At 44.0% G+C, this 24,136-nt stretch overlaps 1 protein-coding gene across 2 annotated transcripts in view; it reads right to left on the minus strand.

Moving 5' to 3' along the window:
• Nucleotides 1–3,608: 3,608 nt before the first annotated feature.
• The window catches only part of TSPAN14 (tetraspanin 14), a 51,433-nt gene continuing 30,905 nt past the window's right edge, over nucleotides 3,609–24,136 (minus strand). For both annotated transcript variants that reach the window (XM_044296425.1, XM_044296426.1), the window contains exons 4-9: nucleotides 22,145–22,291; nucleotides 21,761–21,931; nucleotides 21,545–21,670; nucleotides 18,348–18,392; nucleotides 5,761–5,880; nucleotides 3,609–5,535 (exon numbers count right to left, since the gene is read on the minus strand). In XM_044296425.1, the coding sequence (XP_044152360.1) occupies nucleotides 5,464–5,535; nucleotides 5,761–5,880; nucleotides 18,348–18,392; nucleotides 21,545–21,670; nucleotides 21,761–21,931; nucleotides 22,145–22,291 (681 nt within the window). In that variant the 3' untranslated portion in view covers nucleotides 3,609–5,463. The remainder of the gene's footprint in view (nucleotides 5,536–5,760; nucleotides 5,881–18,347; nucleotides 18,393–21,544; nucleotides 21,671–21,760; nucleotides 21,932–22,144; nucleotides 22,292–24,136) is intronic.

The raw sequence follows: 24,136 nt of genomic DNA on the forward strand, positions 1-24,136 counted from the left end.
AACCCTTTAACTGCATGCTATCTAGAACGAAGCAGTGGTGCAGTGTACCGACAACTGAATGGGACAAACGGCAGTAATTACACTGCACCATCAATAGTATTACAAGACAAAAAAAAGTTATAACAAAGAACAACAAGATGCTAGAAAAAGAAAACTTTATTTAAAAATAGTTTTCTATATCTGGTATCTGCCCTACTGTAGTGGGAGCCTGCGCCAGATCAAGACACAGTGTTCACCTGTGAGCGATACAGTATGAGTGATGCAAGTAAGTGGCGGAGGGAAATTAGAGGATCTGTCATCACAAAATGAGGAGCAATCTGCAGGCCATATGTTATAGAGCCGATTGATAGAAAGGAGACGGAAAAACTTGTAATTTTCTACAATTAAATCTCTGCCCATTCGGCTATTATCAGCGATTGGTAGCATTCTCTGTGTAAGGGGCCTATAAGATGGAGCGAAAATTGCATGAATTCTCATACAATAGTTAGAATTTCAGAAATTATTGCCCCGTGAATTAGCGTGCAGCGATCAAGATGTGCAATGGACTGGACAAATCTGCCTATACCATGCTGTCTGCAGATTGCACTTCATTTCGTGCAGACAGGTTCCTTTCACACAACATCTTTACAATATTTGGCATATGTTATGGAATAAATTCACACACACTTTGCTTTACTTGCACCGATTTTTAATGATAAAACAATTAGGAGAAATGATGCAGAGTGTTGCACCGGAGGAGTTCATACACTTCTGTGTGCAGGAGGCTGTAGAGGCGCACACAGCCCCTGGTGACGCATTCAAATTCTCCCCTAGACGCAACACTCCGAGGGGATACAACCAAGCTTTTTCATAGCAAATTTATCTAGTACAGTAAAGTGCTGGAGGTTGACCAGAGCCATAATACAGTCACGGGCATAGGGCCTTAGAGGTAACTTGTTCTGTCATAAAAAGAGACAGATTCTTGCAGAATGTCTACTTTCTATATGGATCAAAGTACAACGGAAGTAGGAGGATTTGCTTAGATATTTAAAGGGTGTGTCAAGGAAGCAGACACTGATGATCTATTCGCAGCACAGGTCTGACTCCCAGCACCGCCTCGCTGCGTCCTCTTTAATGCTCGCCTGCACATCTACATTGTAGAGGTGGTGTAGTGTAGTTACAGATTTCTCTCCTGTGCACGTGAATCGGAGCTGAAGCTGTAATTACACTGCACGACCACTACAATGTAGGTGGCGTGCAGAACTATCCAAACAGTGAATCGGCAGGGATGCCGGGAGTCAGACCCCCTGCAGATCTGATATGGATGACCTATCCTGGAGTTCTCTACAAATGGTTATCGGCTGCAACCATGACCCCCTCTATGTTTAACAGGAAATGAAAAGGTAAATGTGCCGCCCTCTTGAGGAGGGGGAAGATTGTGCAAAACAGAAGAAATGTCATTACCAAATGCGTTCAGAGTGACCCTGCTTTCACACCTGAGCGTTTCTCAAACGCGCATTTTACGCGCGTTTTTATGCGCGTTTTTTGTAATAGTAAACGCGCGTTTGACGCGCGTTTGTGTGATTGACTGCAGTGTCCTATGGCCACAAACGCGCGTCAAAACGCCCCAAAGAAGCTCAAGTACTTGATTATGCGTCGGGCGTTTTACAGCGCGATCGTACGCGCTGTAAAACGCCCAGGTGAGAACCATTCCCATAGGGAAGCATTGGTTTCTTCCTGTTGAGCGTTTTACAGCGCGTAGGAACGCGCTGTAAAACGCTCAGGTGTGAACCCAGCCTTAGAGTGTCAACACAGAGTAATAAGATGGCTGATTTGTATGGAGGGATCAAAAAAATCCTGTGACATCAAAGGCTGCTGGAAAGCAGTGGTGGTCTACATCAAGGTCAGCAGCAAATCATTGACAACAGCCGGATCAGCTGGGAAGACAGGTACAGCCTTAATATGGATGGCCTAGCCTCAGGAGCTGCGTTCTTCTGCAGCTACTCTGAAACAGGCGATTGTTGGGGGTGCAGGGCGTTAACCCTCTCCAATCAGCTACTCCAGCCATTGTGCAGTGGAAGAACCTTGTACCTGCAGTACTGCTTCCATTTACAGCGCCGGAGCTATTCAAACAAATGATTGACAGGGGAGCAGGTCCTGGACCCTGCAACATGGTATAGATGGCCTATGCTGAGGAAAGGCCAACAACATTAAAATCTGGAATACCCCTTTAAAATGGGAGCAACACGTATCCATGATTAAAGGATTTCTTTTTAGGTAATTCCCTAGTCTACGCTGTAAAGTGCCCACAAAGATGTAGTCGCACTAAAGGAGTTTTCCAGGCTCTTAAAATTGATGACTTATTCTCAGGACAGGATGTGCGCTAAGAGCTTCCATTACTCATTTATAGTCGCTATTGTACCACTTTTAACTAGAATGACCCCCATTTCTTAGCTCTATTGTTTGCATATATAACGGTGTGCAGCCATCTTGTTTTTTGTAATTATGTTTGCTTCATGGATATGCACCTGTGATTCTGAAGGTTTTTAGTCAAAATTTTCTTGCAATTCTCCTCAGGACAGGTCATTAATATCTGATAGGGGGAGTCCGACACCCCACACCCTACTGATCAGCAGTTCCCTGCAGCCTCTAGCACTGTAACTAGCACTTTAAATGGAAAGCAGTATAGTGGGTATGCTGAGTTACTGCAGCCAAGCTCCTATTCACTTCAATGGGGGCCAAGCCTACTACACTTTGAACAGAGTTGTGCTTCTTGCTACAATCAAAAAAGTTTGTTCCAGTGCCAGAAGCTGCAAGACATAGCTGATCAATGGGGGGTGTCGGACCCTCACTGTTCGGATATTAATGACCTATCCTGAAGGTAGGTCATCAATATCCGGAGCCTAGAAAACTCCTTTAAAAGGACATCAGCAGATTTGTACCTATGAATCTGGCTGTAGAGAACTGGGATCCCGAGCCAGGACCCCTCACCGCGTGCACTGCGTTGCCTTGGATGCATACCAGGTGACTTGAACATTGAATATGGATTTATCCCACTAAGGGGCTTGGAGTGCTGCTTATCCTTTTTTTGTGACCTGTTCCATGTGCGCTTGGCAGCTGAAGGCATCTGTGTTGTTCACATATGCCCGCATTGCTGAGAAAAATGTTTTAATATATGCAAATAAGCCTCTGGGAGCAACAGAGGAGTTGCCATTACACATATAGGCTCTGCTCTCTCTGCAGCTGCCGTGCGCCCTGCACCCTGAATGGACTTTAGGAGAAGTCAGGGCCAAGTGTGATTATGTTTTCACTGCTTGGCCCTGTCAAAGTAGAAAGAGAGCAGCAGTTGAAGAGAGAGCAGAGCCTCTAGGTGTAACGGCCACACCCCTGTTGCTCCTAGAGGCTAATTTGCATATATTAAAACATCATTTTTCTCAGAAATACGGGCACATATGAACATGGGACAAATACCGATGTCTTCAGCTGCCAAGGGCACATGTAACAGGTCAGCCAGTTTCACCTGCCCTTTAAAGGCAGATCTACACAAACATTGGTGGCTAAAGTGTAAAAACAGCCTAATGTCTGGGATAAGACAACCCCTTTAAACAATTTAGACACTTGCTAAAATGCAAAGGTTACAACGCATATTTTTATCAAACATGTTATTTCACAAATAAAACACTTTCCAAAGTTTTTTTAAAGAAATAAAATAAAAATCAATGAAATATAGCAAGGAGTGAAGGAATGGCCATACCAATGTTACTAAACATGAATCCTTCATGATCTAGTAATATAGGAAAAATGTAAACATGTCAAGGTATATGCATAAAAAAAAAAAAATACAAAAAATGTTTCGTTCTATGCAATTATTTCAGCTAAAAAGATGAACATTTCCATTTGTTGCAATATTTACAGCAACCACAAGATGGCAGTGGCCTGCTGTGACAATACAGAAAATGCAGTAACAGCATGCAAGCTTCACCACAAGCATACAGGACTTTACTTATACGCTGTGACTTTCCAAACCATTCTGTAGGCCAAGGCCTGGGCTACACCGAGACTTTTTGTAGTGTAACCGATTGAATTAACTATCCAGCAGGTTATTGATAGTTGCACTGGCATGGAATCTTCTGGACTGCCGCTGACACTCAACAGTTAAAATCAATCAATAGGTCTATAAAAATAAAAAATATCTATCGCCCAAGCCTAAAAAGTATGTCAATATATATGTGTTGTGTATGTATAATATATATCACACACTTTGGAGTGCTACTTTAATACCTGAAACTTTTATGGGCTATTTTAAAGGCCATCTTGCCCTTTTGCTTTACGTCTACAGCTCTCATGCTGACCTAAGTGTCTCCATGGTAACAAGCCACAACCAAACCCTGAGCAGTCTGAGCCCATTCCTCTGTACCCTACCAGATATGTAACTGTAAGCTCAGACTCCACAGGGTTTGTCGTCTGTTACAATGGACACGTGTAGGTTTGCAGGGGTCTTTAAATGTTTATTAGGTTAGTTTTGACTTAATTTTAAGCACATCCTGACAATTTAAAATAAAAACTGTTGCAAGATTGGACCTTCTCTTTTAAGAGGCTCTGCAGAATTAGAAAAACACGGCTGTTTTCTGCCACAAACCGCGCCTACTTCCGCAAGGTTGGGTCCACTATTGCAGCTCCGCTCCAATGAAGTGAATTGGGCTGAGCTGCAATACCACACACAACCTGTAAACAAGCATGTCACTGTTTTCAGAGGATAGCAGCCATGTTTTACTAACGTAAGGGTTATTGCATACTTCCAATCTACACTCAAACCCCAAACCGGTTATCATACAAGGATGCCATGTTTTCTTCACAATAGCACGTGCTAGAACAGATGAAGAACATTAACTTGTGGTATTGTATGAAATATAGAGACCATATATTAGAATATTTACACGTCAAGGTAAAGAGCTCTTGAAATGTTATTTTGGTATTTTGCTGCAAGGGGCAGTCAATTGGAAATTATGACCAGGGGCAAGGTAAATGCATCTAGAACAAGAAGAAATGTACGCAATACACCATACACACACTGGGGACTGCCCTTTGTATTAAGGATATAGAAGTCACCCAAATATGGCAGTGGTTATGGTCCAACAACATCACAGTCATTTATACAAACCAGAGCTAAACCCATAATGTGTCCTGCGAAGAAAAGGCTTCACGCATCAAACAATCCCTTAATAGTCCCACATGCCTCAGTCAGCAGGTAAGAGGGGAGGACGTTTCATGAAGAAACTACATACAGACGCTATTGGAGGAACTTCAGTCTCATACTCCAAAGATATTGATAAACGGGCCTTCTTTATGCGTTCCAAGCCTCCGCTTTGTAGATGCAGGACAACCAGGGTGTTGGCTCAAGAGTCTCCAGTGGATAACATAGGTCTACAGGAGTAGGAGTTGTACAGAGATTTCTCTGAAGGCCTCCAGTCTACAGGTTCGAGCTTAAAACCGGTATCCGGCCTTTACAGCTTCAATGTCAGACATAAGCGTCCGAGCCAGGTAAATACCAAAAATCTAGTGGAAAAAAAACAAAAAGACAGGATACGCATGGTCATCATTACATTATGGCTTTCCCAGTTTTAAAGAACTGAAATAGGAATCTTATAAAATGTATAGCTATCTTTTCTATAAAATAATTCATTTCTGCCTGGGTCCACAGTTGTAAGGCCATCTGTCACCATCACTCCTGAACCATTTAGTATCCCACAGAAGGTACCACAGATATACTCAGATACAAACCTGTAAAATGGATATCACCAAAAAAGCTCCAGCCACAATGTATATGTTTCTAGGTAGCCATGCCTCCAAAGCCGATATGCAGCCTTTTACGTAGGTTATCGTAGCTCGCTCTGCGGGTGACTGCAACAACAACAAAAACAAGTCATGACTAAAAAGAGGGCTGTACCCATTTAGTCCCTGCCAAAACAAGTGGAAAACACACAAAGGGGAATCGTAGGGTAGTACGTTTAGAAAAGAATGTGAACGCTAGGCAGCCAAAAAACGGCTGTGCAATAGTCATTAATTAAAGCACGTCATGGAGAATGGGTAGTGCAAAGACTCGGCAATATAAAACGTGGCATGTCAGCAGAAATTTACTTTGCACACCATGCCATTATTTTAGAGATAGGAACACGTTCGCTCAACAAGGAGCAGAAAAAGAAAGACTAAAGTGCTCTGCCATCTATAAAATGATTTATTAAAAACATACATAAAACACTCTAAATAAAAGGCTAGCTATGCGTTTCAGTGGCGGGCCACCACCTTCATCAGGCTGTAAAGTCAGAAGAAACTACATACATTTAAATAGAATAAAATAAATTAAATAGAATTAAATAAAAACTACAACAGACAGTAATGTAAATGTATGTATTTTCTTCTTACTTTACGCCACTGAAACGCATAGCTAGCCTTTTAGTTATAGTGTTTCATGTATGTTTTTAATACATAATTTTATAGATAGAGCAGCCTGCTTTTGTTTTTCTGCTCCTTGTTGAGCAAACCCGTTACTATGTGTATTCCGGACTCCATCTAGAGGACCCCGGTGAACAAAGCAAGCAAGCGCAGCAGCCGGACCAATCCTCTCTGCCATTTCCTAGTGTTGTGTCTGGACTTGCACAACATTATTCGGTAAAGTATTCTCACCTTCAGTCCTTATCTGGGAACCCTAAGGTATTTCACAAGGGAGCGCCCGCTATTGTTAATGATTTTAGAGATGTGGGATAACAGAAGAGGATGCTGGTAAGGTGCTCTAAACAACAGTCTGAACGGCATGGTAAATCAGGCAGTAATCTCTCCCAGCAACCATAGGGATTAACAGCATAAACACAAAAGGGGTTTCACTCAAGCAAGTCCATTGCGGTAATGCACAGAATTATCATGATTTATAATGCTGTGTGACTCTGCTTGAGCTTACTTCTACAGAATTATACTGACAGCAGAGGCACATAGCATTATAGATCAGTATAATACTGTGCGCTCCTGCAAGTCCAGAACTCGTATAAAACAGCCCTAAAGGGAACATATTACACTGAACATGTAGTCTGCAAGAACATGCATGCAGCACGTTTTTCCAGCAGTAACACCTCAGCAAATTGATATATAGTAGTGTGGGGAAAAAATTATGTAATTTTTTTTTAATTTTTACTCCTGCATACTCTGGAGTTAAAAATCCACCTGGCAGTAATGCTTAGTGATGGACAGATATCTATGCAAGCATTCTCACACACAGAAGGCTGTCAATCACTAATGAAGACTACTCACTGGACTGTCAAAGAGAATCTGACCCATTGCATCTGTGTTGGTCCCATGTTCATACGTGCCCGCATTGCTGAGAGAACAATAATTACTCTTGCCGGTAATTGTTTTTCTTGAAACCCATGACGGAACCCATGCAATTAGGACCTCCCATCCAGGACAGGAAACCTGAGGAGATAAAATGGTTCACACCCCCGCCACACCTCAGTGATTCTAATAAACAGACCTCCGGAGGCGTGCCAACCACCAAGAACAAGAAGGTTGAAACAGAAACCAACACACAAAGTGGTAAAGAAGAGAACCAATCTGGTAAATTATATCTCTTCTAATATCTTCTAGGAAAGTAACTTTACCAGCTACTGTATATTATAATAAGTAGCTTGTAGCACTTTTCTCCCAAAGGCTGCATCAGAGTCAAAATGCACTCTATAATGTCTAAAAAGAGGTATGGGGAGAGCTCCAAGTAGCAGCTCTGCAGATCTGGGCCAGAGAAGCATCCGCTCTCTCCGCCCAAGAGGCTTCCACAGATCTGGTGGAATGAGCCCCGAACGAGGAGTCAGGTTAAGGGAAGAATAAGCCAGGGAAATAGAATTCTTTACCCATCCAGCAATAACACTAGTAGAGACTTTGCGCCCTCTAGCTTTAGGGTACTTTTACTCTTGCGGCAGAGTGATCTGGCAAGCATTTCCGTCGCCGGAAACTACCTGCCAGATCCATCAAAACGTATGCCAACTGGTGGCATTTGTAGGGCTGATCAGGAATCCTGATCCGTCTTACTAATGCATTGAAATGCCAAATCCGTCTTTCCGGTGTCATCAGGCAAGTGTTCAGTTTTTGTTGGCCGGAGATAAAACCGTTGCATGCTGCGGTTTTATCTCTGTCCTGATCAGTCAAAAAGACTGAACTGAAGACATCCTGAACGGATTGCTCTCCATTCAGAAAGCATGGGGATAAAACTTATCAGTTCTTTTCCAGTATAGAGCCCCTAGGACGGAACTCTATGCCGGAAAAGAAAAACACTAGTGTGAAAGTACCCTTACCCAAAAACTGAATAAGGAGATTCTCATCTATTCTCCAAGATGAAGCGGAGTCTAGGTAAAATACTAAACACCTTCTGACATCCAGGCAATGGAATCTTTCTTCCAACATATTGGTTGGAATTGGACAGAAGGAGGAAAAAATCACATCCTGACTTCTATGAAAATCAAAGACCACCTTAGGCTCAAAGGATGGAAGCGGTCTAATAAACACCTTATTAGAGGTAGGCTGCATTCTTGAGGCTGCCGACAATAATCTTTTAATCCATGGATGATTTGCTAATCTGGAATCAAAGAAATTACTTAAAACAGCTACCTGGACTTTCCATGTAGATGCTTTAAGATTCCTGTCTAGCCCTGCTTGCAAAAACTCTAGGATCTTTGGCATTTCAGGAGTCTTAAAGGGGTCTGGGCTATGTCCCAAGAAGGCTGAAAAAAAACATTCCAAACTTTGTTATATTTTCTTGAGGTAATCACCTTCCTACTCTTCAGCATAGTGGAAACTACTTTGGCGGATAATCCCCTTCTAGACCAAACTTCCCTTTCAAAATCCACACGAGAGATGGAGAATTTCTGGGCTGGGATGAACTAGCGGACCCTGGTACAGAAGATCCTCTTTCAACGGAAGGGGCCACGGAGGCTCTACTGCCAAATTTAGCAGACTGGAGTACCAGGACCTCTTTGGCCACATTGGAGCCATCAGGATAACAGAGGCCCCCTCTCTTTCCATTTTCTTCAATATCTGGGCAATAAGGCAAAATGGAGGGAAGGCATACCCCAACTCCTGGCTCCAGTTCTGTGCTAACCTGTCTATTGCTAACAGGCCATCCAAATGGCTAAGGAAGAAGAACCTCTCTATTTTCTGTTGGCTCTTATGGCAAAAAGGTCCACTGTGGGAAGACTCGACTTAGGAAGTTTGCTATGATGTTCACAGAAAAAGCCTTCTCTCCTCTGCTATATAAAAGATCTTCTGGCATAGAAGCAAAAGGGAAGGGCCTCTCGTTCCCCCTTGACAGTTTATGTAGGCCACTGTTGTAGAATTGTCGGAATAGAAGACAATCTTCCAGTATTTTACCTCTGGTATAGCCGACTTCAGTGCCATCTCTACTGCCTTTAACTCCTTGAAATTGGATGATACTTTCCTTGTGTTCAAGTTCCATCTCCCCTGCTAGCACCTGTTCTGGGAGTGGGCTCCCCAACCCACAAGGGCTGGCATCCGTGGCAATTACAGTTAGGTTTACAAATATCCATGGAACCCCTGGGGATAGATTCTCTGGAATTGTCCACCACAACAGGGAGAGTCTTGTCTTTGAAGAAAGGTGGAAACTCTGATCCAAGGAATAAGGGGAGCAGTCTCAGGATTTTAGGATGTTTGCTTGAAGCCCTCTGGAGTTTATCTGTGCATAGGTACTGCTGGAATCGCTGATGTCATCTGCCCGACTGCCGCCATTGCTTCCCTGAAAGTACATCGGTAAGAAAGGAAGACTGACCATACTTGTTCCCTGATTGACTCCTTCCTTGGAAGCGGAAGAAAACTTCTTTGCAGACAGGAGTCCAGTTGAATTCCTAAGAAAATGCAATCTTGAGAAGGAATTCGGTATGATTTTTTCCAATTTATTTTCCATCCTAGATTTTGCAAAGTGGAGCAGAAGAATTTTAGAATTATTATTTTTTTGTCTCTCTTTTGATTGAGAGACTATTAAAAAAATTGTCCAGATAGGGCACTAACGCAATTCCAGACAGTCTTACAAAATCCGCTACTTCTGCCACTACTTTGGTAAAGACTCTGGGAGCCTGAAAAACCCCAAAGGGCATATTGGAGATGCAGTAACTCTCCCTGGGCCCAGACTGCTGTTCTCAAAAACTTTTGGGAGGAAGCATGGATTGGAACATGGTAATATGCATCCAGATCCAAGCTTGCCATACAGCAATCCTGGAAGAGAAAATTTACAGTTGATTTTATCGTCTCCATAAGAATTTTTTTTTATACATCAGAGATTTGTTTATTTTTTTTTAGATTTCAAATCACTCTGAATGTTCCATTGGGTTTCTTCACCAAGAATAGAGGGGAATAAAACCCTTTGGGAACCGGGCAAACTACCTCTTTGTCCAAGAAGGAGTAAACTTCTAACTCTAAAGCATTTCTTCTTTCCGGATTTTTGGGACAAGCTGTCTGCGCAAAAAAATCTGGTGGATAAGAAAGGATAAGATCCATTTGTTCTGAGAAATGGAGCTCCAGGCTGGGAGAAACTGAGACAGTCCCCCCCTCACCTGAGATCTGGCATCATTGCGGTTTGTCCTTTGGTCTATTGTCCTGGGGCTTGAACAAAACAAAAAAAGATCTTTTAGGAAATTTCTCCCTGCCTACTCCTTTGACTTTTAAAACTGGGATTTACGAAAAAAAAAGGAAGTTTTCTGAGGAACTGGGAAACCCCTCTTCTTATCTGAGGCCCTCTCTAGGATGTCATCAAGCGAGGAACCATACAACCTAGAACCCTCATATGGAAGAGAGCAAAGTCTAGACTCAGAACCTTGATCCCCCTTCCATGATTTAAGCCAGATAGCCGTCTAGCTGTGTTAGACATGGCAGAAAAAAGGATCACATCAGTAGAGGCGTTCGCCAGGAAGTCTGGGGCTTTAGAAAAGGTAGGGAGAGAAGATAGTAATTCCTTTCTAGGCCTTTTGTCCTTAATATGTGACTCCAGCTGATCTAACCATAGCCTTCAGGACCTGGAGAACCAAGAGCCGGCCTAAGACTTGCTGAAGCAGACTCCCAAGCTGTGTCCCAGATACCCACTACTGACGACTTGAAACAGATATTTAATCTTTACAGAATTAGGACTGAAAAATTTTCTATCAGGATTTTTCCATTCTTTTCTGATGAGGGCTTCCATATTTTTATGAACGGGGAAAACTCTATGCCTTTTAGGGCAGAGACCCTAAAACCTGGTTAGCAATAGATTTAGGTTATTTTACATCCTCTAACTGCAGGGTGGTATTAATGGCTTTATGTAAAGGCTTGGTATCTTCTGGTGGAAAAAGAGTGCTCCCCGTCGAATCCTTATCTGAAGAGAAGAAATCATCTGATGAGGCCTGGCTGGATTCTCTATCCTCGTCCTCCCCAGAAAAATCCTCACTTATTATAGGTAGACCTTTCTGGAGATCTTGGGCGACTCCGACCAAGTGATTTAATAGAAGATATAACTTCTGACTGTACCAAGGCCTTAATATTTTTAGATAAGCTGTGAGACTCCTCCATAACCAACTTATCTATACATACTTGACATAAAGGTTTAATATAAGAGGCTGCTAAGGCTACTCTACATCCTCCACATTCTTTACGTTTAGTCTTTCCGGAAGATTTCTTTGGTGTTTTTGCTACCTATAACAATAAAGCAAAACTACACCCAAAATTCATTAAGAGAGGATAAATCTCACCAGTAGTAGAGTCAAGCTTCCCCACTCCTCAGGACCAATACCGGGCATATGAGCCTCAAGGGCTCCAGGGGGTCGGCAAATCCGACATGCTGGTGAAAGCTGGCTGCCTTTTCCTGTTGCCAATTTATAAAACACGCCTCAGCTCCTTTTAACCCTAGGCCCAAAAACGCCTAATCCAAATCATGAGGATGCCCACAAAACTTCTGGCCCGCATGCGCAGAACGCCAGAGAAGCACGCGCCACCATCTTGGAAATGGGGAGCCAGGCACCCCGCTGCAATGGACCAGGAGCAGCCTGAACACGGCCACAGAGGCTCCCCAATGAGGCTTGGAAGGAGGAAGAGCAGGCTCAGGCAGCTGCTCCCCCAGTAGACTGATGCCGCCAGGGATAGGTCCCTTTACGGTGTAGTAGACCTGGACCTCCCCAGCCTCCCGAGGTGAGAATCAAGCAACGGTAGGAGCCAGAGCTCCTCAGGTACATCCTATCCGGAGGACAGGAAACCTGAACTGAGGTGTGGTGGGGGTGTGAACCATTTTATCTCTTTAGGTTTCCTGTCCTGGATGGGAGGTCCTAGGTCGCATGGGTACAGTCATAGGTGAGGGGAAAAATAAAGTTTTAATATATGTAAATGAGCCCCTAGGAGCAGGCATGAAAACGTGTACACTGCCTGGCCCTGTCAGAGTGCGCGGCAGTAGCAGAGCCTCTAGCTGTCCCTCGTTGATCCTAGGGGCTCATTTACATAACATTTACAAGCAGTGCTGCTCTCTCCTATATAATATAAAAATATAAGTTAGGGTGCATTCCCACAACCGTGGCGTTGTGAGGTCTGCAAAACACGGATACCGGCCTGTGTACGTTCCGCAATTAGCAAACCACACATTGCTGGTACCATGATAGAAATGCCTATTCTTGTCCGCAATTGCGGGGCTGTGGATCGGAAGTACCAATGCGGACAGCATTGAAATGAATGGGTCTGCACCTGTTCCACAATTTTACGGCTGTCTGAATGAGGCCTTATACGAAATCTTTTGCCACAAAGTATGTATCAATCTACTCAGATCATCCTTCTCTCTAACATGCTGGGTCAACATCAGACAGCATGTTAAAAAATAAATAAAAATAATAGATTATAGTTGGAGGCAATTCTATTACATAACGTCATCACAAATAAGCCACATTTGCAAGAGCCACGCTTCATTTTAAAGGACACAAATAAAGCCTAAACCACTGCTTATGAAGAGAAGATTTTTTTTTTATGCCATGACGAGTAAAACCAGGGATACCCCTCTGCATGATCGGAGATCAGAAATCTAGAGAGACGCAACAGCACCGAGGCAACTGAGAATCGGCCTGCAAGTAGTTAATACAGTGGGGCAAAAAAGTATTTAGTCAGCCACCAATTGTGCAATTTCAAACAGATGCCATTAATACAGGTAATGAGTGGAGGACAGAGGAGCCTCCTAAAGAAGAGGTTACAGGTCTGTGAGAACCAGAAATCTTGCTTGTTTGTAGGTGACCAAATATTTATTTTATTAAGGAATTTACCAATTAATTCATTAGAAATCCTACAATGCGATTTCCTGTATTCTGTCTACTTATGATGAAAATTACAGGCCTCTCGTCTTTTTAAGTGGGAGAACTTGCACAATTGGTGGCTGACTAAATACTTTTTTGCCCCACTGTAAGTAGGAATAGTGAGCAATAATTGCCAGGTGTAAAGCTACTTTCATACTAGCGTTTTTGCTGGATCCGGCACGATTCAGCAAAAACTTTTCCGTTACTGATCATACAACCGGATCCGTTCCTAATTGATGCAGGTGGTTGTATTATCTTTTAGGCTACTTTCACACTAGCGGCAGAGTGATCCAGCAAGCAGTTCCGTCGCAGATCCAGCAAAACGTATGCCAACTGATGGCATTTGTAAGACTGATCAGGATCCTGATCAGTCTTAAAAATGCCTGACCAGTCAGAAAAATGCATTGAACAGTCTTTCCCGGCATCAATTTTTTTCTCACCTTTTTTTTCGGTCTGCGCATGTGCATACCGGAAGGACTGCATTCAGGCAAGTGTTCAGTTTTTTTTCGCCGGAGATAAAACCGTAGCATGCTGCGGTTTTATCTTTTGCCAGATCAGTCAAAATGACTGAACTAAAGACATCCTGATGCATCCTGAACGGATTACTCTCCATTCAGAATGCATGGGGATATACCTGATCAGTTAGTTTCCGGTATAGAGACCCTTTTGATGGAACTCCGTGCCGGAAAAGAAAAACGCTAGTGTGAAAGTAACCTAACATTGCCAAGACGTATCCGTCATGAACTCCATTGAAAATCAATGGAGGACTGATCAGTTTTCTGTTGTGTCAGAGAAAACTTGCTCTTTGCTCCACATCCCAGGACGGCATGCTGCGGTTTTCTCTCCCGTATGAGGACAGAACGGAATGCATTTTGGAGCATTTAGTTCCGTTCAGTTCCGTTTTGTCCCCATGGACAATGAAAGGGGACAATATGGAAGCGTTTTTTTCCGGTATTGAGACCCTATGACAGATCTCGGTACCGTAAAATATTAACGCTAGTGTGAAAGTAGCCTAATATGGTATACCATGGCATCTGCCCAGTGTGCAGCTGTGCCCCTCCATGCCCACATCCTGTGGGAAATTATCCCCTGGAGGCAATTCTTCAGCAAGGTGTCCCATAATAAATAACTGAGAGAAGCACAGGATTTAGGAGCAGTAATGTTCCCCTTGTTCAATGGTATGGCGACCACCGACCAGATAAACCACACTGCAGTAAACTACTGCTACAGAGGAGGCCATCATACCAGCAGCCTCCTCAGCTGGCCATACCCCTCTGTCAGCCCCTGAAGGAGATGGGTCTTTAATGGTAGACAGGGTTAGGGCTCTTTTACACTTGCGTTCTTTTCTTCCGGCATAGAGTTCCGTCGTCGGGGCTCTATGCCGGAAGAATCCTGATCAGTTTTATCCTAATGCATTCTGAATGGAGTGAAATCCGTTCAGGATGCATCAGGATGTCTTCAGTTCCAAAACGGAACGTTTTTTGGCCGGAGAAAATACCGCAGCATGCTGCGCTTTTTGCTCCGGCCAAAAATCCTGAAGACTTGCCGCAAAGCCGGATCCGGAATGAATGCCCATTGAAAGGCATTGATCCGGATCCGGCCTTAAGCTAAACGTCGTATCGGCGCATTGCCGGATCAGACGTTCAGCTTTTTCTGAATGGTTGCCATGGTAAAGTGTAGTGGGGAGCGGGGGAGCAGCATACTTGCCGTCCGTGCGGCTCCCGGGGCGCTCCAGAGTGACGTCAGGGCGCCCCAGGCGCATGGATGACGTGATCGCATGGCACGTCATCCATGCGCATGGGGCGCTCTGACGTCATTCTGGAGCGCCCCGGGAGCCGCGCGGACTGTAAGTATACCGCTCCCCCGCTCCCCACTACTACTATGGCAACCAGGACTTTAATAGCGTCCTGGCTGCCATAGTAACACTGAAAGCATTTTGAAGACTGATCCGTCTTGAAATGCTTTCAGTACACTTGCGTTTTTCCAGATCCGGCGTGTAATTCCGGCAAGTGGAGTACACGGCGGATCCGGACAACGCAAGTGTGAAAGAGGCCTAAGGGTCCATTCACAAATTGCAGAACAGGTGCGGACCCATGCATTCTCTATAGGGCAGGAATGGATGTGTACAGCACACAGTGTGCTGTCCGCATCCGCATTTTTCGGAGCGTGCCACCGATCTTCCGGTCCGCGGCTCTGGAAAAAAAAAAAATAGAACATGTCCTATTCTTAAACAAATAAATATAAAATGGAGGGCACTCAAATGTCTAGATACAAATTACATAAAATTAATTGATAAAATTGTAAATCACAGGGGTGTAAAAAAGTGGTTCCAAATAAGTGGCGTTAGGGTTGTTTGGGCCACAATGCGTAATGTTATTACATATACCACAGGGATGTAAAATAGGTGGTCCCAAATGAGTGGCACTCTTGCACCTTCATCAGTGGCAGTGCCACTCTGCCACTGATGAAGGTGCAAGAGTGCACCGAAACACGTTTGGTTCCTATTCAGACAGTAGCTTGACCCATATATGGTTTTAAAGCTATAATTTTTTTCTATGAAGAAAGTCTGCAAAAGCTACCAATAGAGCTGGCTACAATAGGTGACGTGTCTAGTCAGCTGACCGCAGTGACGGAGATACGCCCAGAGAGTCACGTGAGACGCCATCCTTTGCACCACGTGGGACGCAACTAGAGACACCGTAGATTCTCCCTGAGCAACGCGAGACGCCATCCTATACACCACGTGGGACGCTACCAGAGATACCGGAAGAAGGAGACACCACTACAGACAAGAGCAGCGGAGCAAGTCGACGTGCGCACCAACGCTCCCCAGGATCGGACCACCGCCAGTATAAACCACCCACCCAGATATATCGCCGATGGGGTAAGACTGTTCGAGCTTTAATATATATCAGACTGTCTCCATCCACCCGGACACAATTAGGAACTGTAACACCACCTGATGCCTTCAGGTTGCGGTTACAGTGCATCCTATCTTTGATACCTGGATACCTAGGTCATACTTAGGCTACTTTCACACTAGCGTTCGGGCGGATCCGTTCTGAACGGATCCGCTCATATTAATGCAGACGGTGGCTCCGTTCAGAACGGATCCGTCTGCATTAAAATGGCAAAAAAAAGCTAAGTGTGAAAATAGCCTCGGACGGATCCGTCCAGACTTTCAATGTAAAGTCAATGGGGGACGGATCCGCTTGAAGATTGAGCCATATTGTGGCATCTTCAAACGGATCCGTCCCCATTGACTTACATTGTAAGTCTGGACGGATCCGTACGCCTCCGCACGGCCAGGCGGACACCCGAACGCTGCAAGCAGCGTCCAGCTGTCCGCCTGTCCGTGCGGAGGCGAGCGGAGCGGAGGCTGAACGCCGCCAGACTGATGCAGTCTGAGCGGATCCGCTCCATTCAGACTGCATCAGGGCTGGACGGCTGCGTTCGGGTCCGCTCGTGAGCCCCTTCAAACGGAGCTCACGAGCGGACACCCGAACGCTAGTGTGAAAGTAGCCTTAGCGGGGCACACACAGGCCCACTCTAAGGTGGATGTTACACATATTTTTACTATACTAGACACACTGATCACCTGTACTAGTACTAACTTTTAACATATAAGAACTTGTGGTCTACATAGGACAACTGCGGATTGTGGTTCAAATAACTGACGCCACTCATTTGGGACCACCTATTTTACATCCCTGTGGTATATGTAATAACATTACGCATTGTGGCCCAAACAACCCTAACGCCACTTATTTGGAACCACTTTTTTACACCCCTGTGATTTACAATTTTATAAATTAAATTTTATCTCAAATAAATAAATAATTTATGTGTATTTAGACATTTGAGTGCCGTCCATTTTATATTTGTTTATCTACTACATGGGCAACAGGTGCTGCCTATTCGGAGAGAGCACCTATCCGTGAATTTTTGACAGTAGAGCCTCTGTATACTTTTATTATGTCCTATTCTTATCCGCAATTGCGGACAAGAATAGTCAGTTCTATGGGGTGCCGACCAGGTGTATTGCGGGTCTACAATACACTACGAACGTGCGAATGGACCCTTAGACCATTCGAGGGCTGAACTCTAGATGTACAGTAGAAGAGAGAGAAAATAAGAGGCCACACACAACAGATCTTACAAGGAACGAGGGCGTGGTAGGAAATGATTCATACACTTCTTGTTACTGTGCACAATGATTAATGGATGATGCTCCATGATGAAATTTCTATGTGGAAATATTTTGTGATTGCAGTATCTATTCTAAACCCGTTACAGGTCTGAGTCCAATCTAAAAGCACAGCACAACAAGGAGCTGCTGTGTGTCTCTGCTACTCCTCCTGGAAAGAGACAAACTGACAACGGAGCGTCATGTGGACTGGGTCTGTTTCCACACCATCGGACATGAGCGCCGACAGCGTTACACTGTGCAGGGACACCTTATTGTTATTTTATAGAGAAAGGAGACCGGTTCACTTTAACCGAACCTTAACTGTGGGGGTTTGGAGACAGTTTCTATGAATCATTTAAGAAAAAAAAAAAAAATAATGTTTTCATTTGTCCTGTTGCCCATTAATTTTTTTTTTATGTGCTTTTATTTTTTCATGATATGATAAAATATTGATACATCTCTCTTTATGTCAACTACAACTACCTGTTTAAAACTGTGGTGATGATGATGACAGATGAGCTATACATAAAAGCAATCAATCAACATTTTACATGCAAACAAATTGCTAAATTATACGCATTATCCGGCATGTAAAGCCATACACGCCACCATACACATTCAATAGCTGTCAGCCTATGGGGAGAGAGGAGAAAGCTGCTGACAGCCTGATCCTTCTGCCCCCAGACATCTGACAGGGGAGAGGAGGGACCTCCCCACATACATCAGACTGTCAGGGGGCTCCGGCTGACACTACAGTAATGTCTATGGGGGCCTTAACACACAGACAATTGGAGCTCTCTCCATCAAACTTTGTGGCAATGGAAATGTCATACCTTTTTACGGACATCATAACCACACTGAGTATTCACAACGGTTTGCTGTTAAAAAAATAATTAATAATAATTACACATAAATAGACAAATTTTACTGCGATTTGAAAATAACTATTTATATATCTATATTTATATCTAGCGATTTGAAAATCACTATTTAACCCCTTTCCGCAAAGTGTTGCACATGAACAGTACTGAGCAGGTCTTTAAAGATGGCATCCACTCGCGAGCACCATAGCTGCCGGGTGCCTGCTGTTTTAACCTAGGGCTAATTTTCTCGTATTGCCCAAGGCCCTTCCACTGTCTCCCTCTCATTGGTGGTGCACCCCTGACCATGGCATCTGGGAGCTAAAAAAAACTGAGAGCGCATGATCCAAGGCCTGCAACAACCCCTCCCCCCTCCCCATTGAGGATCTGTACAGAGGTGTCATCTTTGATTACAATCGTTTTTCTGTAGTCATCTCATTATCATCACAGACAAGATGGCAAAGAACAGGAAGTAAGTGTCAGTTATATTATGAGGTTCAGTGGATGATGAACTCTGCTGGGTTTCAAGATTATTGCTACTATAGACCGCGACATTGGAAGAAAACATGAACAAGTCTTAAAAAATATGTTTATCACAAAGAAACTGAGCCTGGAAACTATTGGCCGGTAAGTTTAACATCCGTTGTGGGTAAATTTTTGGAAGGTTTTATAAGAGATGCTATCTTGGAGAACCTCAATGAAAATAAGTGTGCAAACCCATCGGTCATGTCAAACTAATTTAAATCAGTTTCTATGAGGAGGTAAGTTCTGGACTTGACAGCGGCAAATCAATGGATGTCATATATCTGGACTTGAGAATGCTCGGACTGGGAGAAAGCGTCTGTATGTGGGTAAGTAACTGGCTCAATGATAGAAAACAGAGGGTGGTTATTAACGGTACACACGCAGATTGGGTCACTGTCACTAGTGGAGTACCTCAGGGGTCAGTATTGGGCCCTATTCTCTTCAATATATTTATTAAAGGGGTTATCCGAGTTATTTTTTTATTCTTTCTATGTTCCTAACTAGGAAAATGTAACAGCTTTCCAATTCACTCACTTTATCTGCAGTGGCTGGTTTCTCAGATTTCACTGAGGGTCACATGACCTGTGATGTCAGCTTCTCTCCCTGCTCTGATAATGTTCGTTTACAAGCCTGTAAACGAGATGTCACTGTGCTGGCCACGCCCCCCCCCCCCCCCCTTCACTGCCGCCTTCTACTCTCTGCTGGGATACTTAACCCCTTCAGCTGCACAGCTCTGCAGCAGGGACAATTCTGGTCACTGGAGCTGAATACTAGAGAGAGCATTACACAAGAAGGTAGGGGGAAGATCCTGTGTGGATTAGCAGTGTCATTATACAGCTGGGATTTGTAGTCCTACACATACACCATGCTGCAGAGTCTCCCAGCACTCAGGGCAGCACTTGTATTCACTCCATTAGCAGTGTCATTATACAGCTGGGACTTGTAGTCCTACACATACAACATGCTGCAGAGTCTCCCAGCAGGCAGACATGTCACTCAGGGCAGCTCTTGTATCCACTCCCTTAGCAGTGTCATTATACAGCTGGGACTTGTAGTCCTACACATACAACATGCTGCAGAGTCTCCCAGCAGGCAGACATGTCACTCAGGGCAGCTCTTGTATCCACTCCCTTAGCAGTGTCATTATACAGCTGGGACTTGTAGTCCTACACATACAACATGCTGCAGAGTCTCCCAGCAGGCAGACATGTCACTCAGGGCAGCTCTTGTATCCACTCCCTTAGCAGTGTCATTATACAGCTGGGACTTGTAGTCCTACACTTACAACATGCTGCAGAGTCTCCCAGCAGGCAGACAGGTCACTCAGGGCAGCTCTTGTATTCACTCCCTTAGCAGTGTCATTATACCGGTGGGACTTGTAGTCCTACACATACAACATGCTGCAGAGTCTCCCAGCAGGCAGACATGTCACTCAGGGCAGCTCTTGTATCCACTCCCTTAGCAGTGTCATTATACAGCTGGGACTTGTAGTCCTACACATACAACATGCTGCAGAGTCTCCCAGCAGGCAGACATGTCACTCAGGGCAGCTCTTGTAGCCACTCTCTTAGCAGTGCAGGGGGAGGGGCAGAGATTGTTGTTATTGCATGTAAACAAAGAGCCAGAAGAGAACCAGGGAAATTAGGAAAAATATATATTTTTTTTTGCATAAAACTTGCTTAGCGCAATTATATATCAGATTTTCAGTGCTATATATTTTTTTTTCATAACTCAGACAACCCCTTTAATGATCTTGTAGAAGGCTTGCACGGTAAAATATCAATTTTCGCAGATGACACTAAACTGTGTAAAGTAATCTACATGGAAGAGGACAGTATACTACTACAAAGTGCTCTGGATAGATTGCAGGCTTGGGCAGATAAGTGGCAGATGAGGTTTAACACTGACAAATGTAAGGTTATGCACATGGGTAGGAATAATACAAGTCACCCGTACATACTAAATAGTAAAACACTCTAACACTGACATGGAAAAGGACCTAGGAATTTTTGTGGACAGCAAACTAAGCGACTGTGTAGAGGGGACACCCTCTGCGTCTGGAGGAAAGAAGGTTTGTACACAAACATAGAAAAGGATTCTTTACGGTAAGAGCAGTGAGACTATGGAACTCTCTGCTTGAGGAGCTGGTGATGGTGAATTCACTAAAATAATTCAAGAGGGGCCTGGATGTATTTCTGGAGTATAATATTACAGGCTATAGCTACTAGAGAGGGGGCGTTGATCCAGGGAATTATTCTAATTGCCTGATTGGAGTCAGGAAGGAAATGTGTTCCCCTAAAATGAGGTAAATTGGTTTTTACTTCAGTTTTTTTTTTGCCGCTGAACTGGATGGACAGATTGCTTTTTTGCAGCCTTATAAACGATGTTACTATATAAGCAATAGATCATTTTCTGACACGTTCGTTTTAAGTATTATTGGTATATGTTATTGATACAAACACAATTATCTCCAAGATGTTCTTTATGCAAGTAAGATGACCAGGAACGGTTATAAATGGTTGCGACATTGATGCGCATGCTTTGGTGTAATCCCAAGTGTGGGTGCTGGCTCACAGTGACACATTCAGTTCTCATGACATTTACCTCTCGGCAGTGTGGAAAAATGGACGTAAGAATAAACTTACAGCTGGGTCTGCTATACAACAGGAGAAGGGCACTCCACATTTCTCTCGACTGAGGTTCCCACCAGTGCAGTTAAAATACTCATTTAAATCCCAGTCATCTGGTCCTTGAGCACCACAACAATGGTTCTGTTGGAGAAACACACATTGTTCCATGCACATATACACAATCACTGACTAGTAAAGTATAGGAGCTGACTGCTTGTCAGCGATCAATACCGCTTTCTGTATGGAGTCTATAAGGTTCTGCAGGTCAATATCGTCCCGGTAAGCTCTTATGTTGTTCTCAAAAAACTCCTTAGCACGGTCTCTCACCCAGTCTTGGAAAAGGAAAGCCAGAACTGCAACTGCCAGCTCCATAAAAAAGATCAGCACAATGGTGCCACAGAACTGCAGAGAAGTACATAAAAAGAGGCATTAGGGTTGTGTGTGCAGGTATCTGCCATAGTCCAGAACACAGCGGTACCGTACATTAAGTATTCAAGGGGATACACTGTTAGAACGGAGGACAGATCTACAGAACAACCAAACAAAGGATTCATTTCTAACATTTCTGCATAAATTGATGCTTAAAAAGACGCCGATACCGGCTGGTTCACTTACAAACTTCAAAAGGCAAATGTTTTCTCTCAAGGCTCCCACACATCCAGCGAATCCAAGTGTGAACATAATGACCCCAACTACTAGGACCAACCACACAGGGTCAAAACCATGAAGTCGCGTCACCTTTGTTATGTCAGACAAAATTCCCTGAAAGAAAAAAAAAAGACAAGACTAGGGTGTTATATCAAATAGTAAAACATACAAGGACCTGTGAGTGTGTGCGCGCTTAGGATAAATCTTTGGGCAAAGCCTTATAGATGTCTTCGAACCCTCAAAGGCCACCCAACCACCAGATTTATCAGCGTTAATCCAGGTGACTTGAGAGATTTCAGCTGACTAACGCTTTTGATCCAATTTCTTTATTTGGTCTCAATCAATGTTTTATAATATGCAAATGAGCCCTTAGGTGCAAAGAGGGCAGTACTGTTGCACCTACAGGCCCCGCTCTCTGTCACTTATGTCCCGCCCCCACCGCCAAAAACGCATTCGCTTCTGGCCCTGAAGTGCACACGCTGTACTGAGATGCAGCACACAGCGGTCTCCGCTCCTGCAAGACTTCAGGGCCAGGAGTGAATATCACTGCCCGGCTTGTCAGTCTTAAGCCGCTTTCAGATGTACACTCCGGACTCGAAGCGAGAGTATAAGACAGCTCCCATCCTGTAGATCCGTTCCGCGGCCCCACCAAAAAAATTAATAAAATTTGAAATGCCTATTCTTGCTCTATCACAAAATGCAGAACGCACATGGCCGGTACCTGTGTTTTGTGGACCCGCAATTTGTGGACCGCAAAACACTTGCAGACGGCTGAATGGATCCTTAGCGGTGGGGGTGCGGCATAGGAGACAATGAGCAGAACATCTGGGTGCAACGGCTCCATCCTCAGTGCACCCAGGGGCTCATTTACATATTATAAAACATTGATTTTCACCAGATTGAAGCCACCTAAAGAAACAGGACCAAAAGAATTACATACAGCTGGCATGCACATATCTTGCATGTCAGCTGGATTAAAGGGGTTTTACCATCACATACAATGGGGGCATATCGCTAGGATATGCCCCCATTGTCTTATATGTGCGGGTCCCATCTCTGGGACCCGCACCTACAACAAGAACGGAGTGGGGAAATGAATGGAGGGCGCACTGCGCATGCGCTGGCTCGGCTATATCCGTCTGCCCCCTAGAAATTAATGGGAGTAGGGGCCGCACGTGCACTCCCATTCACTTGTATGGGAGCAGCGCTTGGTGGTGGACGGACCCCGTTTGTTCTGTTATTTAGTTATATACAGTACAGACCAAAAGTTTGGACACACCTTCTCATTCAAAGAGTTTTCTTTATTTTTCTAACTATGAAAATAGTAGATTCACACTGAAGGCATCAAAACTATGAATTAACACACGTGGAATTATATACATAACAAAAAAGTGTGAAACAACTGAAAATATGTCATATTCTAGGTTCTTCAAAGTAGTCACCTTTTGCTTTGATTTCTCTTGATGAGCTTCAAGAGGTAGTCACCTGAAATGGTTTTCACTTCACAGGTGTGCCCTGTCAGGTTTAATAAGTGGGATTTCTTGCCTTATAAATGGGGTTGGGACCATCAGTTGCGTTGTGGAGAAGTCAGGTGGATACACAGCTGATAGTCCTACTGAATAGACTGTTAGAATTTGTATTATGGCAAGAAAAAAGCAGCTAAGTAAAGAAAAACGAGTGGCCATCATTACTTTAAGAAATGAAGGTCAGTCAGTCTGAAAATTGGGAGAACTTTGAAAGTGTCCCCAAGTGCAGTCACAAAAACCATCAAGCGCTACAAAAACTGGCTCACATGCGGACTGCCCCAGGAAAGGAAGACCAAAAGTCACCTCTGCTGCGGAGGATAAGTTCATCCGAGTCACCAGCCTCAGAAATCGCAGGTTAACAGCAGCTCAGATTAGAGACCAGGTCAATGCCACACAGAGTTCTAGCAGCAGACACATCTCTAGAACAACTGTT

The sequence above is a fragment of the Bufo gargarizans genome, chromosome 6, assembly GCF_014858855.1.
Source record: "Bufo gargarizans isolate SCDJY-AF-19 chromosome 6, ASM1485885v1, whole genome shotgun sequence".
NCBI classification, from domain to species: Eukaryota; Metazoa; Chordata; class Amphibia; order Anura; family Bufonidae; genus Bufo; species Bufo gargarizans.